The sequence below is a fragment of the Engraulis encrasicolus genome, chromosome 21, assembly GCF_034702125.1.
Source record: "Engraulis encrasicolus isolate BLACKSEA-1 chromosome 21, IST_EnEncr_1.0, whole genome shotgun sequence".
NCBI lineage: Eukaryota > Metazoa > Chordata > Actinopteri > Clupeiformes > Engraulidae > Engraulis > Engraulis encrasicolus.
In genome coordinates, this window is record NC_085877.1 from 36,644,673 (window position 1) to 36,663,091 (window position 18,419).

Consider the following 18,419-nt stretch of genomic DNA (forward strand, 5'->3'; position numbering starts at 1 on the left):
GCTGCACGATTATGGAAAAAAATCATTATCACGATTATTTTGGGTCAAAATCGTTATCACGATTATTAATCACGATTTTTGATTTTTTTGGAGATTTTTTTGAAAATTATAGATTAATTATATACGGGATGAGCAAAATAAAATGAATTATAATAATTATGTGAAGGCAATAGCATGAAACTTAGGTGGACAGATTTCTGGCCAGAAACACCAGCCTGTCAAGTATGTTCTGGCTTCAAGGACGCTCTCAAGGGTAGGTCACTATTGCCACGATTAAATCACGATTAAAATCACGACTTCGATTTCACGATTTGATCACGATTTTCGATTATTTTCGATTAATTGTGCAGCCCTAGTAAATAGTCCCACTGTTTCTGAAAGTGTCTTTAGAAAACACTAAGAAAACTAAACTACTGTGTCTGTGACACACGGACAGGCTTGAGTAGTGTGATTATGATCCAACCACTGACAATGACTGAAAGAACCATATTTTGTGTGTTATTTTACCATTCATGTAAAAAAAAACACAAATTCTTCAAAGGTATGTGTTAACATCTGCATGTAAGCGTCTAAACACAACTGTATTTCTGTTTTGAAGGAAGCACACTTTAGACAATAAGCCGTTATCACCACCACATTATCTATTCTACAACATGGTCAAATCCACTCCATTGTGTGGTGGCGGTGGCAGTGACTTCATATTTTCTATTTATATTACTATATCCTTTCTGAGCGACTGTGTGTTGTGAGAACAGGTTACGGCTCTATTCCACTGCCGTTTTTCTGGTAGGCCTACAGCTCAACACAATGCAACTTTGCTTTACGATTGAGCTGTGTCGCGTGGTGCCTATTCGAAAAGCAAAAAGTGGCGCCTGAGTCTCGCTGTGTCGAGCAGTAGGCCTAAACCGGCAGCGGAAAATAAGGGTCGACCGATACAGGTTTTTTAATGGCCAATGCAATACCGATTTTTTCCCATCATCCTTGCCCGATGCCTGATATGGAGAGCCGATTCCCTGAAGCCAATATTTTGGGCCGATATTGTTAAAAAAAGTTTTAAAAATGACAAAAATCAGTATCGTTTAAAAAAAATCATCAAAATCAAAATGTTCATCACACCATAACATGAATAGCAAGAAAATAACCGTCATGTACGAAGCAGACTGAAAAGAGCCTTTAGTGTACTGACCGGTGGCCTTGATGGTCTCTCCGGGGACCAGGGGGACCTCGTCCATCTGCACCACAGGCTGGTGACCAAACACCTGCCCACGCCACAGCACCACACCACACCCCAGCATCACGCCACAGCACCACACCACAGCAGCACAGAGGAGAAAGAAATTATATTAATAAGAAAAAGAAAAATGTCACTCTCAGAGAAATACATGTAAAGATTTGTCCATGCCACAGCACCAAACCAGCATACAAAAAACGACGACAAAAAAGCCCCAGCAATTATTTATTTATCTGGATGAACATTCAACGCCTCCCTAACTTTGAATAATTATCTAGTCAGAAATTTGATCTACATAAACATTCACACAAAAGGACCTCCTAAATATACAGCATAAGTATAGTTGAGTATATGTTGTGTATGAGTATATGTTGTATGATTATGTTAATCTACCTACACTAACATTCAAGCAAGAAGTCTTAATAAAGCTAAGTATACACTCACAAATTTCATCCAGACCATCAAGCAACATGCCTCTCTGAACACTGGCTATGTATTTTTTTTTTGTTTTCTTTCATTATTCCGTATTCATACTTTCCTTCATGATAAATTTAGTATCTTTAAACCTGAGCTTTTCTGACGAAGGCAACAGCCGAAACGTTTGTCTACACTTCTGCTGCTATGTAAATAAAAGAAAAAAGAAGAACCCGAGTGCGATCCACTTTTTCACTTTTCTTTTACAACTACCATACTGTTTCTTTGAGACGATAACACGTATGAGCTGCCTGTAAAGTCCTGGGAAAACAAGGACACTCGACCATGCCAGAGCATATTTAAAATAGATCAATCAACTGTACATGATCTGAACAGCAGCTGTTCCTGAACAGTGTTCTGTGGTACTATAGTGTAGAGGCTAGTGCTCCGTGCAGTCGAACAGGACAGGAAGTCTTGATGGTTTAACCAGAGTGCTGCCAGAGATTCTTTAAGTATATAGAGCAGTGGCGGCTGGTAGTCTGTCAAACAGGGGAGGCTGTTCAATTACAATATGTCCAGAACGCAAAAAAAAAAAAAAAAAAAGGGGGGGGGGCAATTTTGACACACACCTGTCACATATGGCCTGCCCTCACACACTGAAGGACTCTTGTTGAAACAAATTTGTTAATCATTAATCATTATCCCCCTTGTAGCCTATTCATAGGGAAATGTTTTTATTATTATTATTATTCATTAGGCCTACCTCCGCCACATAATGATGTGATAAAGTTTGCCTTCGTTGTCTTTGTTCATTACTGGGTGCACGGCTTAACAGCACAGTAGGAAAGGACTCGCCACTCACGGGACTTGGCAGTTAACCAGTTGATCAGACACCACGAAAGCTCAAAAGAAAAGTTTGTTCTTCCCTACCTTTTTCACCAAGTCAATATTAGGCAGTGCTCTGCTCTGCTCCTTGATATTCATTTTCTCCTCATAAGGACGACTGGAATTCGCCAGAATTTAATCCACAATGCTTGGCATTTCATTTTGCATAGCTCTCTAGCTTTCTTGCAAGCTAGCAATAACGAAAAGTAGGCAACCTCAACTTTTGAATTGGGAGATTAAAAAGGATAAGGACGTGCCACTATTAAGACTTTATTCGCAACACTAGGTTTACAAGAATATGTACACAAAACTGGAGTACAACGCAATGAATAGCTTCCCCACTGGTTATCACGACGAAACTTCTCAGTCAAATTAATAACATATCCGCATTTCGAAATGAAATCAACTACTGTAGCCTACTGACACGGGGTTCACCCAATCACAAGTCGGAGCTCCAGTCTCCGGTCCCTCCCCCCTCCTCTCTCTTCTCCATTCACTCCCAGTGAGGCTCAGTCTCAAAATTAAAAAAATTTCACGGCAATAGCCAATGACCGTTTAGCATTTTGCCATTGAAAAAGCGCACAATCCCACATGCCATTGAAGTCCATTGAGACTCGACTCGCTTGCGTTGTCATGAGCGAAAAAAAAACTCGTGCGAGCCTCGGGATCTTATTACAGATTGGTTTAATCTCTAAATTGAGCACATGCATCTATGGAGCTGGGTCTGAAATAGCAATGATATTAAGTCGTGTAAAGCATTAGTTTACATACTATTTCTCCGTGATTTTGGACAGGAGGCGGCGCCTCCCTTGTACTCAAAGAGGAATCGCCTCTGATATAGAGATATGCCAATGTAATAGGTTGCTATGGGCACCTAACATGACCAGGTTCCGGTCTGCCTAAAGGGGCGTGTCATAATACTCCTAGCATTGAATAGAACAATCCTTAGGTCTGCCTAGGTCTGCCTAAAGGGGGATTCCCCCCCTCCCCCTTGCAATAATAGAACCCGGAAACAATGGGCCAATGGAACCTCTCTCTCTCTACTCTCTCTGGTGCTGCAGTGGAGGGGTGGGAAGCTGTGAGGATGTGCTAGCTCGGCTACAGCAGTTCTCAGCCATGCTTCTGCATAGCATACCCCCCATCATGTTCCATAACCTCCCATGTGAATGGTCGGTCTCATTTTATATTCATTACTAATACATGTTAAGCTGTCAATATAAGCGATTCATTATTTATTAGCCATACAAAGGCAACGTGCAGTATCTACATATTTTGTCAAAATTGAGTTTTGACTGAAAATTGTCTTCATTACACCTCCTTTATCTTGTGACAAAGCCTTATGGTCCAAATATGTCCCAATTTAGAGATATTGCTCTAAAATTGGCATTAATTATAGTAGAGAGGGGCAATACGCCCCCACGGGGTAATACGCCCCCACGGGGTAATACGCCCCCTGCCCGTTTTTCCCATTTTGACTACTAGATGGCACAAATTTCAATTTGCATTGTTGCTATGAATAGTCCTGACCACGGGGATAAACAAACATCCGCTGTGGATAGCATTTTAGCGACGCAGAGGAGGAAAGTAACATTTTATGGCTAGTCATGTAATATTCTGGCGTCAGTACATAAGTATTTACACAGGTAGCCTAAAAGCTTCATATTACGTTGTATTTACAATAAAATCATACAAATTTTGATTATTTATTGGCATTTAGTTTCTTTCATTGTTTGGTTGAAGAAAACAATCAGTGAACCAAGTAGTTTGTTTGTTTTTTTAGGGGGGCCTATTACCCCACCTCATGGGGGGCCTTTTACCCCACTAGCGGGGTAAAAGGTCCCTTTAGCACAATTTTTGTTTTTGTTTAAAATGTCATGAAGGATTAACTTTGGCCAATTTTCCATGATGGGTTATTATTCACCTCACTGTCGTTACCAACTATGGTTGAAATTAACACAGATGGTTAACATCTACTTGGAGAAAAAATACCTTTTCCTTAAGGGGGGCTTATTCCCCCTCCCTACTCTACAATATCCAACCTAATACCAATACTTTGAAGGCATTTTTCTCAGTTTCAATGTTGGATTAGTTACTGCACTTTACCTTTGTAGGGCAGATGTGTTAAGCTTAATCAACCATTTGTTAGTACTATATTCACAAACTCAAAATTTCAACCATTAAACCTTCCTTTAACTGACTAGGTTAAAAGTGTTGATGAGGAATTCAAAATTAGAGATACAAGACTGTGCTGAAATGAAGTTAAGAAAGAGAAGAAAAAAAACACACAGCAGGATAGCAACCCAGACGTTTGATCAGGTGGCAGAAAAAGGCACCATCCAAAATGTTCATACATTCACTCTATAGTGCACATGCATGTCTGTGTCACATTCAAAGATTCACTATGACGAATAAGTAAATATTTTAAAGTGTATAAGCGCAATTGAAATTGGCTATACGGTCAGAAACATGACAGACTAAGTTGGACTGCGAGAGAGCTTGAGACTCAAGGTAGAGGAAGAAAGAAACTTTGCTCCCATGTTTCCACTTTCCACTGACTGGTTACTATACAGTGAACAGGTGAGTGATTTTGAATTGGTCCTAAATATTCTGGTTGACAACAATGGACAATGGGGTATAAAACGTTGCTGAATCTGAAAGGTTCACTCTTTCACTATAATTGGGGCTGCCAAAATATCAGCCGCAGCCTATGCAGTATGCACTGAGTAGGAAGTAGGCCTATGTGAACATTTTGCACAGTAGAGTAGAGTAGAGTAGACTTATAGGGCCGATTAGGAGGCTGAAGTGCTGAAGAGCTATAGAGCTGCAAAGGGAGAAAGACTTGCCATGGGGTCAAAATATCAGTCGCAGCCTATGAAAGGCAGTCATGGGTGAGCGGTTAGGGCGTCAGACTTTCATCCCAGAGGTTGCCGGTTTGACTCCCGACCCGCCAGGTTGGTGGGGGGAGTAATCAACCAGTGCTCTCCCCCATCCTCCTCCATGACTGAGGTACCCTGAGCATGGTACCGTTGGCATATCTGCTCCCCATGGGGCGCCACTGAGGGCTGCCCCCTTGCACGGGTGAGGCATAAATGCAATTTCGTTGTGTGCAGTGTGCAGTGTTCACTTGTGTGCTGTGGAGTGCTGTGTCACAATGACAATGGGAGTTGGAGTTTACCAATGGGCTTTCGCTTATTTCCCTTTCATATGAAGTGCACTGAGTAGGAAGCGTGTGAACATTTTGGATCGTGGAGCTGAGTAGATGATGGGGCCATATAGGAGGCTGATGATCTGAAAAGGGAGAGAGTTACCATGGCGTCAAAATGTCAGTCGCAGCCTATGAAGTAGGAAGCGAGTGAACATCTTGGGTAGGGCCCTACAGTATAGGAGGCTGAAGAGCTGAAGAGGAGACAGACTTCCCATGGGGTCCAAAATATCAGCCGCAACCTCTTATGTGCACTATGTAGGAAGCGTGTTGACATTCTGGCCAGGGCTGCAGACAGCTTTGGCCTGGCCCATGGCCAAAATCATCTATAAGGGCCCCCCCACCTAATACATACAATGTAGTGAGGACCCAATTGTGGGCCTCCTCTCCCCCTGGGCCAGGGACCGTTGACCCTGTTTGTCCACCCCTTGTCTGCATCCCGGGCCGTAGCTGTGATGTATGCGGGTTGCCTTGTTGTATTTATGTATGCCACCCCACAGGTGGGCGCTGTGACCTGAGGCAGTGTGAATCCCATAAGTATGTGTGTGGTGAACACTTCAATTATGAAGTAAAAGAATGGCCTGCACCTGCAACAGTAGTGTTTGTCTTCGCTTGGTGTTCCTAAGAAATTGATATCGTTCTATAATCTAAAGTCGAAAGCCATGGATGGACATAATAGTAGTCCAGTGTTTCTCAACAGGGGTGCCGGGGCACCCTGGGGTGCCGCCGACCTCCCTCAGGGGTGCCGCGGAAACGTGGCTGATAAATAAATAATGTAATATAACACATATTTGTCTAAATTGGTAAGTTAATGCTAGTCAGTGGAATCTTTCATCTGCCATTTACGCACGATAGGTCGCCCCAGTCAGCTGCAACTTCGAACGTAGGTCGTGTGACGTCTCTAAATGTGTTACTTTTCTAAGCTTGTGTGGTATCGGATGCGATGCCATGTTACGGCTTGTTGGTTTAGGGTGCCTTGAAATTTTTCATGAATTGAAAGGGTGCCTCGCCTAAAAAAGGTTGAGAAACACTGTAGTAGCAAAGATTCTTTAAGTATAGAGATATGCCAACATAATAGGTTTCTATGGGCACCTAACATGACCAGGTTCCGGTCTGCCTAAAGGGGCGTGTCATAATGCTCCTAGCATTGAATAGAACAGCCCTCAGGTCTGCCTAGGGCGGTGTTTATACATACCCGGGTATTTTGATATACGCAGACATTCCCCTTCGGATGTGCCTTTCGTTCACAAACAAACGAAGGTTTTCCCTCTATAAACGAAGCTCCAAAAAAACTCCGGCAAAAGTGGAGATTTTTTAAAATCTCCGGTTAGCGTTTGTATATAAACAGAGATAAACGGAGACTTGAATGGCACTACTTACGGCCCACAGGCTTAACGTATTTATGACAGCTCTCAACAGCACATGTATGCGTATTTGCTTTTGATGTGAACGAAAATATTTCGCTAAGCAAAATGTTCGTTTATTAAAATACCCAGGTATGTATAAACAGCACCTAAGGGGGGCCATAATAGAACCAGGAAACAATGGGCTAATGGAACCTCTCTCTCTCTACTCTCTCTGGTAGTAGTCTATACTGTATATGCGGTGGGGGCTGAAGAGATACAGTAGGAGAGACTTGCCATGGCGTGTGAGTGCAGCTCAGAGTCGCTGTCGTACTGAGAGCCCTGACCGCCATCACAGTCCTGCACGGCATCATGGGAAACGGCGAGGGGGGGACGGGGGACGGGAAGAAGCAAAAGCACAGAGAGACAGACAGGAAGGAAGGGAAGAGAGAGGAGAGGGGAAAATATAAACACACAGAGAGGGAAGAGTGGAGTTAGTGCTGGTACTTGAGTAAGACTGCAAGAATGAGGGGGGGGTTAGGGTTGGTGCTCGAGTAAGACAGCAAGAATGGAGAGAGAAAGAGAAAGAGAGCGAGAGAGAGAGAGAGAGAGAGAGAGAGAGAGAGAGAGAGAGAGAGAGAGAGAGAGAGAGAGAGAGGGTTAGGGTTGGTACTTGAGTAAGACCGCAAGAGGGGAGTATAAGGATAAGAATGATGGAAGATAAGTGTTATTTCCATTAGCCAAATTAGATTGCAAGAAGCGAGAGATAGATAGATAGAGATAGAGAGAGAGAGAGAGAGAGAGAGAGAGAGAGAGAGAGAGAGAGAGAGAGAGAGAGAGAGAGAGAGAGAGGGAGAGAGAGAGAGAGAGAGAGAGAGAGGAGAGAGAGAGAGAGAGGGGAGACAGAGAGAGAGAGGAGAAGGGAGAGAGGGGAGAGAGGGGAGAGAGAGAGAGAGAGAGAGAGAGAGAGAGAGAGAGAGAGAGAGAGAGAGAGAGAGAGAGAGAGAGAAGGGAGAGAGAGAGAGAGAGGGAGAGAGAGAGAGAGAGAGAGAGAGAGAGAGAGAGAGATATGAAGTATGGGGTTATTGCTGCAACTAGAGTGACACTGCAAGAAGAGAGCGAACGAGAGTGAAAAGAACGAAGGAACGAAGGAAGATAAAAGTATTCAATAGTACAGAGACATCGCTGTGGACTGAAGGTCAAGTTCAACACACTCAACACTCAACACACAGACACAGACACAGACACAGACACACGCACACACACAGACACACGCACACACACACACAGGAAGTGAGATGACAGGCCAGGAGTCACAGGGAGAGGTTGACAGAGGTGGAAGTTCTGTGCACATGTGTCAGAAACTAGACGATACAGTTAGTACATGACGATCAACCGCACGCGGAAAACAATAGCAGCAGGAAGAGGATGATGTTAATCGTTGCACTGCTACACACAGGGGCGGTTCTATCATTGGGCAAGGTCGGGCAATTGCCCGGGGCCCCGTCCAGTCAGGGGCCCCGTCGTCAATCAACATTTATGCATCGATTTTTCATGCGGTTGCAATTTAAGCTTTCGGGGCCCTAGGCCGCAGTTCGATGGGGCCCGCCTAGATAATCTTGCTTTTGGGCCCATGTTTCCGTTGTTACGCCGCTGCCTGCATTTAAACACCATCGATTATAAATTAATAATATAAAGGGGGCCTCGAAATTGTTCTTTGCCCAGGGCCTCAGATTTTCTAAAACCGCCCCTGGCTACACAGAACACTGGGTGGTCAAGATGATGAACTTATCACTCTTTTGCAGAGGTGTCAAAAGTAAAAAAAATTGGTTACACTTTATTTCATTGATTCACTATTACAGTGGATCTACCACATTAGGTAGGCCTACAGTGTAATAACAGTGTAGCAATATGTAATACAATGTAATAGCAGTGTACTTCCATGTACCAACCCTCACCCTAACCCTAAACCCTGTACCCGTAATGTGGTAGATCCACCGCAATAGTGAAACATTGCAAATAAAGTGCAAGTACAACAGCGGTACATGATATTACATATTTCTTACACCAATTATACCATTGTACCTAGTAAGGTTGATAGACTGTGTTGTTATTAAAAGAAATAAACCTTGAATCCGGAGCCTTCTGTGGTCTACAGTGACTGTAGGTCAGTTACTAGGTGAAGTCACCTATGTGGAAAGGAAACTGTAGCACTGTAGTTTTTTCATTTCTGCTTTCACTTCTGACACCTCTGCTATAAAGTAGTAGCATTGGATTATCTTAAAGGGACACTGTGTGAGATTTTTAGTTGTTTATTTCCAGAATTCATGCTGCCCATTCACTAATGTTACCTTTTTCATGAATACTTAACACCACCATCAAATTCTAAGTATTCATTATGACTGGAAAAATTGCACTTTACATGAAAAGGGGGATCTTCTCCATGGTCCGCCATTTTGAATTTTCAAAAATAGCCATTTTTAGCTGCAAAAATGACTGTACTTGGACCATACCAGAAAATATTTGTTTATTACTTAGTGAACTTTCATATAAAGATCAAATTTGGCAATAGGCAGCCCAGTTTCAATGTGCAGCATAGTTGCAGTACCTTTTTTGACCATTTCCTGCACAGTGTCCCTTTAATAGCAGTGGGTTATGTCGTTGGCTATTGGAAGGACGTGGGAGCCTTATCTAGGCCTACACAAAGTAATGCACATCTCTCGCTCTATTCAATGCTAAAGCAGAGGGAGTTCACGGCTCACTTATTCATTTATTTATTCATTAATTCATATATCTTTTTATTTGTTTGTTTGCTTGTTTATGTATTGTATTGATTTGTTTATGTATTAATTGACTGACTGACTGAATGAATGACTGCTAGTGTCCAACAGTGCACACATTTGGCCATGTCCAGAATTAGAGGACAAGATGCACAAATAACCAAAAACCCCATCTGCCACCCAAACAACAGATGCATGATGCTGGGGGCAGGATTAGTGAGAGAGAGAGAGAGAGAGAGAGAGAGAGGGAGAGAGAGAGAGAGAAATGGAGAGAGAGAGAGAGAGAGAGAGAGAGAGAGAGAGAGAGAGAGAGAGAGAGAGAGAGAGAGAGAGAGAGAGAGAGAGAATTCAGAGAGAATTCAGAGAGAATTCAGAGGAAATTCAGAGGAAATTCAGAGGAAATTAGAAAGAGAGAGAGATAATTGAGGGAGAATTCATAAAAGTACAGGAAAGTAAAGAAAATTAGAAAAGTACAGACAAAATTGCATTGAGACACTAAGGACAACACAAAAAAGAGAGTCTGTAATCAGCAATGAAAGGAAAAAATGGCAAAGTCGCCATCATCCTCTCAATATCTCACAGAAGACACAAAAGTGCCAAAAAAATATCACTTTCACAGTTTGAGCACACAACACATTCTTACCCTGAGATTGGGCCTCTTGGTTACCTTGGAAACCTTGGATCACAGACACAAACCAGGCAGACAGGGGAAGTTAATACACAAACATGCAGACACTTACAAACCACCATTAAGGTGATGATACACAGGGCAACTTTTTGAGCAATGTTACTGGATAAGACGATGCTTGGATGGTTTACCACTAAAGATAGAAAAATCCGCACTCACAAACTGCGTCTCATTATTTATTTATATTACCACCATGTCCAAAAAGCAAACGCGTTTCGGCTATCAAGCGTTCACCACGCACCACGCACTGATGAAGGCTTGATAGCTGAAACGCGTTTGCTTTTTGGACATGGTGGTAATATAAATAAATAATGAGACGCAGTTTGTGAGTGCGGAACTTTCTACCTTAAGTTGATCAATTTTATTGCGCACCCAAAGATATTCGTTTTTCCAAGAAGTTGAGCGCGTCCTTTGCCAAAACTATGGTTAAATTACCACTAAAACACTTTTATCAAGACCAGCAGCAAACAACTGATTTACAGTACATACCGTTATTCTATCAGAAAATCAGGAGCCAATCATGTTGGAGTCTTTTGAAATCACTCAAAAAAGTGGCACAGTGTACCATTACCTTTACAACACAAACATTGCTTGACAAAGACAGACAGGGAACATTAAACAGAGACAGGCATCCTAGGTTAACCCATTTTAGCCCAAGCCCTTTTTGGGAAAGGGTGCCCTCTGCCTATTAAATCCTAAATTGAACACACACACACCCACACCCACATCCAAAACCCACACACACACCTTTTATTTTTATTTTATTTCTTCTTCATCTTTCTTCTGCACACTTGTTATGCATCGGCCATGCGTTTCATTACAAGTGACACGAAAGTGTCTCCATGTATATGACAAATAAATATCCTTGAATCCTAAATATCTCAGCCTCCGAAGCACATACAAACATTAAATAATTTGCATTTAAAAGCTAGGACCCTCATTTTGCATTAGAATACAGCGTATATGTGTCTTCAGGCTAAAATGGGTTAAGACAGTAGACCTCCTTGATAGGCTTTATGTTCCTGGAAGAGAACTACACTCTTCCAACACCAACTGTCTGGCCCTGCTGCCTGCTCTAAGCGATCCCAGTCAAGAGCGTTCTCTGTCATTGCTCCTCAGTGGTGGAACAATCTCCCAGAGGCAGCAAGACTAAGCACATCACTCTCAACCTTCAAGAAGTCTACTACACTAATTCTTGAGCTGACCCCATCCCGGGTTAGACTCTATAGTACCAGTATATACAGTAGTATATATAGTATACTCTATAGTCTAGAGAGTCTATACTATAGCTTGATGTGTTGTGTATGTGTATGTGTGTGTGTGTGTGTGTGTGTGTGTGTGTGTGTGTGTGTGTGTGTGTGTGTGTGTGTGTGTGTGTGTGTGTGTGTGTGTATGTGTATGTGTACTCTACTTAACCCCTGAGCTAGCGTACTTCTGTTCTGCATATTTCCTGTGCACTTTGTATTTGCTAGTGATGTTGACTATGATTATGTCCCCGATTGTAAGTCACTTTGGTTAAAAAGGGTCTGCCAATTAATGCAATGTAATGTAATGTAATGTAATAGGAGAATGAGCAATGATGACACATGATGCTATGCTTTATCTTGGTTCACCATATTGAAAACATTAGCTTCTGTTTCTACTTCATTCCACCCCTGCTGCTGGGCCTGTTCCGTGTGGAGGTGGTGTGGAGAGTGTAAGCAGCCCCGTGTGATGTATTTAAAGGCAGTGAGTGCAGTGCACTCTGACACACACACACACACACACACACACACACACACACACACACACACACACACACACACACACACACACACACACACACACACACTAACACACACACACACACACACACACACACGCACACACACGCAGACACACACACACACACGCAGACACACACACACACACACACACACACACACACACACACACACACACACACACACACACACACACACACACACACACACACACACACACACACACACACACACACAGAGATCCACGCACACACACACACACACACACACACACACACACACACACACACACACACACACACACACACACACACACACACACAGGAAGTCTGCCAGGGACAGGGTGTCATGTAAACGGCCATGAAAAGCAGCAGGCAGACGCAGACGCAGACGCAGCCGAGCCGAGCTGAGCTGAGCCACCTCCAGGTAACAAGGAGCCCCGGGGCAGTGAAACTTTGGCAGCAACACACACACACCATTTGCCTCTCACCTACTGCACTGTGTTTCGGCTTTTAAACATAAGACAGACTACAGGGCAAGAAGCAGTGGCGGCTGTGGAAAAAAAACGGAGACTGTGCTATTTGGCTATCCACATACAACAATTGTGCACATACGCACGCATACACAAACACACAAGCACACAGGCAAACACACACACACACACACACACACACACACACACACACACACACACACACACACACACACACACACACACACACACACACACACACACGCACACACACACACACACACACACACCTGCTACAGCCCCTTACCCTGAGATCGGTTCTTCTTCCAACCTGTTGCTGTTGAAAAGAATATGTGTTGTTCATATAGAAACGTCATGCATGCGCACTTGTTCTCTGTGGTCTTTTTAGTTAACAGTTCTTGTGAGAGTTAACCAAATATGGGATTCATATATCAGTCTTGGATTACTAATATGATGGTGTTACACAAGTGGTTCCCAAATTTGGGGTCAGATACCTAAAGAGGGTCACAGAAGCACTGCAGAGAGAGGGGGGGGACAAGGAAAAAATGCACTGTTTATAACAGTCATGGATAACCGAGGGCAGTCATGGGTAGGGCTGCACAATTAATCGAAAAATAATCAAAATCGTGATAAAATAGTGAAATCGAACTCATGATTTTAATCGTGATTTAATCGTGGCAATAGTGACCTACTTTTTAGAGCGTCCTTGAAGCCAGAACATACTGACAGGCTGGTGTTTCTGGCCAGAAATCTGTCCACTTAAGTTTCATGCTATTGGCTTTACATAATTATTACAATTCATTTTATTTTGCTCATCCCGTATGTAATTCATTCTTGGCTATATTTCATCTTGTTATAATTTTCAAAAAAATCTGCAAAAATCAATAATCGTGATTAATAATCATGATTATGATTTTGACCAAAATAATCGTGATTATGTTTTTTTTCCATAATCGTGCAGCCCTAGTCATGGGTAAGAGGTTAGGGTGGCAGCCTTGTAGCGCAAAGCTTGCCGGTTCGACTCTCGACCCGCCAGGTTGGTGAGGTTGAGTAATTAAGCAGTGCTCTTCCCCGTCCTACTCCATGACTGAGGTACCCAGGGTGCGATTTGTAGGGGGGGAGGGAATTGTCCCCTCTTCTGGTTTTGATATTGTCACTTTTTCTACATGATTTTAATCACAGTTTAATGTAACTCCATTGTATTGCTTGAAATCTGAAACATATCCCCCCCTCTGGTTTTCTGTACACCCTGGAGGTACCTGTATGGTACCATCCCCCCAATGGGGGCTGCCCCCTTGCATGGGTGAGGCATAAATGCAATTTTGTTGTGTCCAATGAGCAGTGTCACAATGACAACGGGAGTTCGAGTTTCCCAGGTGGGCTTTAACTTCACTTGAATACATACTTTCATATGATATAGCCCCTAGTAGTAGGCCTAATAGTATTCACTTGTTGTATGGTTAATGTATTCACTTTATCCTTGTCAGAGTCCAAATAGGAGTCTCAGCAGAAAAAGTTTGGGAACCACCGTGTGCAGTCAGTATGACCACACCACTGAGGAGGGAGATATAACTTGCCTTCAAATCACGCGAAGGAACCTCGGGCGGGCCGCCTCCCGGCGGGATCTGGCTGTTCAGTGTAGCAGCTATCAGTTGCTTGCACCATTCCACGTGAGAGCCCGTGGGACTACGAATGAGAGAGGTGACAGTTAAGTACAGGAAGCGAAGCTGTCAAATACCGTCCGGCCCGTCAGTAATGCAAAACGCATGACGAACATCTGTGATCATCCGTAAAGGCGCAGCGCAACTGCCCTAAAAAGTCAACAGTGTAACGTTTAGGAGATGGCTGGCTACATGCATAAATGGGACATCTGTTGTTTTTGGAGGATGGCATGCTTGGAGGGTGTTGTTTTGGTAGCCTACCCCTCTCCCAAAGCAGGGCAGGCCTCACAACAACAGTGTTGGGTAACATTTGTAGACTTGTTACTTAATTAATTCGAGAAAGTCAAAGTCTTATGCTATATGTGCAGTCTTTGTTGGATTATAGGTAACTGTGCAAGACTACATGCCATCGACTGTGGTACGGATTATCACATCAACAAAACTGGTCTTGACTGTACCGTTATCCTCTGAATTCACGATGCACAGTCGTAGCACAGTTCCTGGTACACAATTAATGCTTGCTCGCCAAAAAAACAACACCAATATGTGTAATGTGAATAAATAATGGGTTACTATATAGGCCTATATAAATAATACCATATTTAATTAAAAAATACGGTCTTCAGCGACCAAGCACCGACACGGAAACAGTTACTATGCACCAGCGCCCGACATGTTTTACGCACAAGCATGCATATTTCACGAAAATCCGCTTCAACCGAACTGCACGCAACCTCTGCAAATTCACCTGTCAAGTGTTTCCACACTCGCCTGCCTTGATCCAGTGTTTACTCCCAGTGTCCGAGGCTTTCTGCCGGGTGGTACTGGGGGCTGAGCCGGACTATCGGAGCCGGAGCCAGAGCCGGAGCCAGCGCTGGGTTGCTTATCCATTCTCCCCACGTTTCCTTCCCCACACACAATATTGTATCAGTTTGGTTTTCCTTCCTGTGCTGACAGATCTGGGTCGACTCTTTGACGCCTCTTATTTTCAGGATGCCATGGGCTAAAAAACCGCCTCCTAATCCCTCGGCCGAATCAGCAGCGGGCGCCCCTACCGCTACCTCCCCGCTTCCTGTGTACCGCGCTGGCGCACTGCTGCTGCTGCGCCGCTGACAAATAGCGCGTATGTTTATTTGTTCGAGGAAGCGACTATCTCGAACACACCCCAAGCGGAGAGAAGAAGAGCAGGCCACCTCAGATTACCCGGCATGCATTTCATTCCCTTTCTCTGCAGGCATCTGCTGTGGTGATGATGATGACGACGACGGCTCTGCTCTCGACAACTGCTCCGGCGAACACTCAGCATCAGCACCATCCAGCCGCCACATCACCCCTCCCCAGCGGGGAGCAATAGGAGAGCTATGCTATACTTTGAGACTGTAAATATGTTCCAACTCGCATTGAAGCGGGCCTGAGACACTTGCTACAATAGTAGAAGAGAAGGGAACGTGGGTGGTAAATATTGAGGTGGCATTTTCCCAAACAGAAAATTAATTATTTCTCTGAACAAGTAGGTTGAATTGACAGTATTATAATCAGACTGCTAGGCCACTGGCTAGGCTTTTTTTTATATGAAATATCAGAGTGGACCAGTGTTGTATAATTAAAGTAGAAGTAGAAGTGGAAATATGTAAAGATGTAATTATGTACAGTATATATGTAATGATGTGATTATTAGTATATTCCACTACCTGATTACATAGTTAGGCCAATACCTGATAGGCCTATTACATAGAAATAGTTGCATCAGTTGATCTGTAAAAGTCAACTTTTACTTCATAGTTAACCCCTGGAGTGGACAGAATAATAAAAATAAAACATTTTAAACATTTCTGTTTTTTCCCCTCCAAAATGACCACACCATCACAGCAAGGGATGTAAAACCCCTGGAGTGGACAGTAACCCCTGGAGTGGACAGAATAATAAAAAATAAAACATTTTAAACATATGTTTCTTTCCCCTCCAAATGACCACACCATCACAGCAAGGGAGTTTTGTGAAATCTTTAAATTAATTTAATCAGCATTATTTACAAAACAAGAGCCAGCCAACAAACAGTGTAGAGTACATGAGTAAATGACAAAAAAATATTAAATCCCTTTAAACTATGTTGTCTACATTAAAAGGTACAAAAAAAATGGTAAAGGAGTCAAATAAAAGCAAAAAAAATAAGGGCGGGGAGCATGTCGGAGTAAAGTGATACATAGTGCAAATCTCCCTCAGCACATGAACACATAAATGTGTTGTGTAGAGGGAAAAGATGCCAATATCGCTACAACAGTCATATCTAATATGACCGGTGGGACAAGGTCCACACGGCATTCATCCATGTCAGCACACAAATCAAATCAAATCAAAATCAAAATGCCCATTAGGTAAACCATAAAGAGAAGTAAGGAAATAATAATTAATATATATGGGAAGCAAGGGAGGAAAAATCCACAAATTACCAACGCTTCAACCAACCAAACATTGTTTTTTTTCTCTTATTACTTTTCCTTTTTATAAAACTGTCAACTTTTACACTAAATAAAATAATTATCTTACAACAATAGAGATTTGAACAGTAAAATAGGCTTTGTTGAGGTAATTACAGTTATTTTACTTGTACAAAGTCAAAAATAAACAAAATAGATTTTTTTTCTTTTTTTTCTTCTTTCCTTTTCCCATAAAAACACAACCAACCGCAAAAATGTTCTTGTGTTGTGTTTTCTTTTGTTTTTGAGTCGTTTTATTCTTTTCATCTCGCACATGCTATTGTGTTTTTTTATTTTAGTTTTCTATAACTGCATCTCCTCATTGAGGTCAAAGTCTTTAAGTGAGTTGAGCTTTTCTTGGGCAGCACTTTCGATACAGTAGCTCCGGGGAGAAGTTACCTTCAAGGCAGCACACAGATCTTGGAGCAGGTTTGCATCATCATCATCATCATCATCATCATCATCATCATCATCATCATCATCATATTCTCCTCTCTCACGCACTAACACACATTTGCAGAAAAAAACAAGATGTCTGGAGCACTAGACCCCCTCCTGCATTTCCTGTCCACACAGAACAATTCTGAATGTTACAAATGGCAAACCATAAAAGCACACCATCTTGGATCTTAATGACTCGTTTCAAAACCAAAAACAGATAACTCTAGAAGTTCAAACATGTTGCTGTAAACCTGTCAGAACATCCAAAACTAATAAAAAAAAATAAAAGAAAATAAAAGAAACCACCCTAGGTACATACACTTCTGGGTGTGTGCAAACCTTCTCTTGAGATGAACTGAACTGAACTACTTCCATCTGCCCTGCACCTGTCTTGTCTGGTACTGTAGGCATCTTCTACCAACACGTCTGCATCAGCCTAGGGCCCCCCGATATAGCCGGCAAGTCTGGGGGAGCGTTTCTGGAAAGCGTAGTTGTTAACTACATTAGCTACTTTGTTGTTTGCAATGCAATTTCCCATTGACAACTGCAGAAGTTGCTAAATGGCTAAGAACTACGCTTTCCAGAAATGCACCCCTGGGGTGAATTTCTGGAAACCAAAGTTGCTTACTACAGTAGCTACTTTGTTGCTTTCAATGCATTTTCCCATTGACAACTACCGAAGTTGCTAACAGGCTAACAACTTACCCTTTGAGAAACTCACCCCTGAGTTGTTACAATATGTACCCATTTCCTCCACGAGCAGGGTGAGATGGAAGACACCCCCCCAGCTCTTTCCCGGATTCATGTCGTGGAGTGAAACAAGGCCATCGCTGCATCTCAAATGGCGCACTTGTGCACTTCGGGCACTATGTTTAAGTGCGTAACTAATACGCCATACGCACTGAAAGATGAACAATGAAGTGCACAAGTACACCATTTGAGCACATGTGTCCATACCAGACCACCGTACTCCAGCAAGGAGGAAGGCCATTGATATTAGTCCAGCCGGACCAATCGGATTATTTAGCTTGCTTGTTGTTG

The 18,419-nt window shown here is 42.8% G+C and overlaps 1 protein-coding gene across 3 annotated transcripts in view; it reads right to left on the reverse strand.

Annotated features, from left to right (window-relative positions):
- Positions 1-15,539, reverse strand: part of mtmr1a (myotubularin related protein 1a) — a 36,356-nt gene extending 20,817 nt beyond the window's left edge. The window contains exons 1-8 of one of the 3 annotated variants that reach the window (XM_063186660.1): positions 15,209-15,539; positions 14,377-14,485; positions 13,086-13,109; positions 10,499-10,522; positions 7,379-7,435; positions 6,616-6,650; positions 2,508-2,511; positions 1,187-1,232 (exon numbers count right to left, since the gene is read on the reverse strand). In XM_063186660.1, the coding sequence (XP_063042730.1) occupies positions 1,187-1,232; positions 2,508-2,511; positions 6,616-6,650; positions 7,379-7,435; positions 10,499-10,522; positions 13,086-13,109; positions 14,377-14,485; positions 15,209-15,351 (442 nt within the window). In that variant the 5' untranslated portion in view covers positions 15,352-15,539. Of the gene's footprint in view, positions 1-1,186; positions 1,260-2,507; positions 2,512-6,615; positions 6,651-7,378; positions 7,436-10,498; positions 10,532-13,085; positions 13,116-14,376; positions 14,486-15,208 lie in introns of all 3 variants that reach the window. The other 2 variants (XM_063186658.1, XM_063186659.1) reach the window with 2 other exon arrangements.
- Between the last annotated feature and the right edge of the window lie 2,880 nt (positions 15,540-18,419).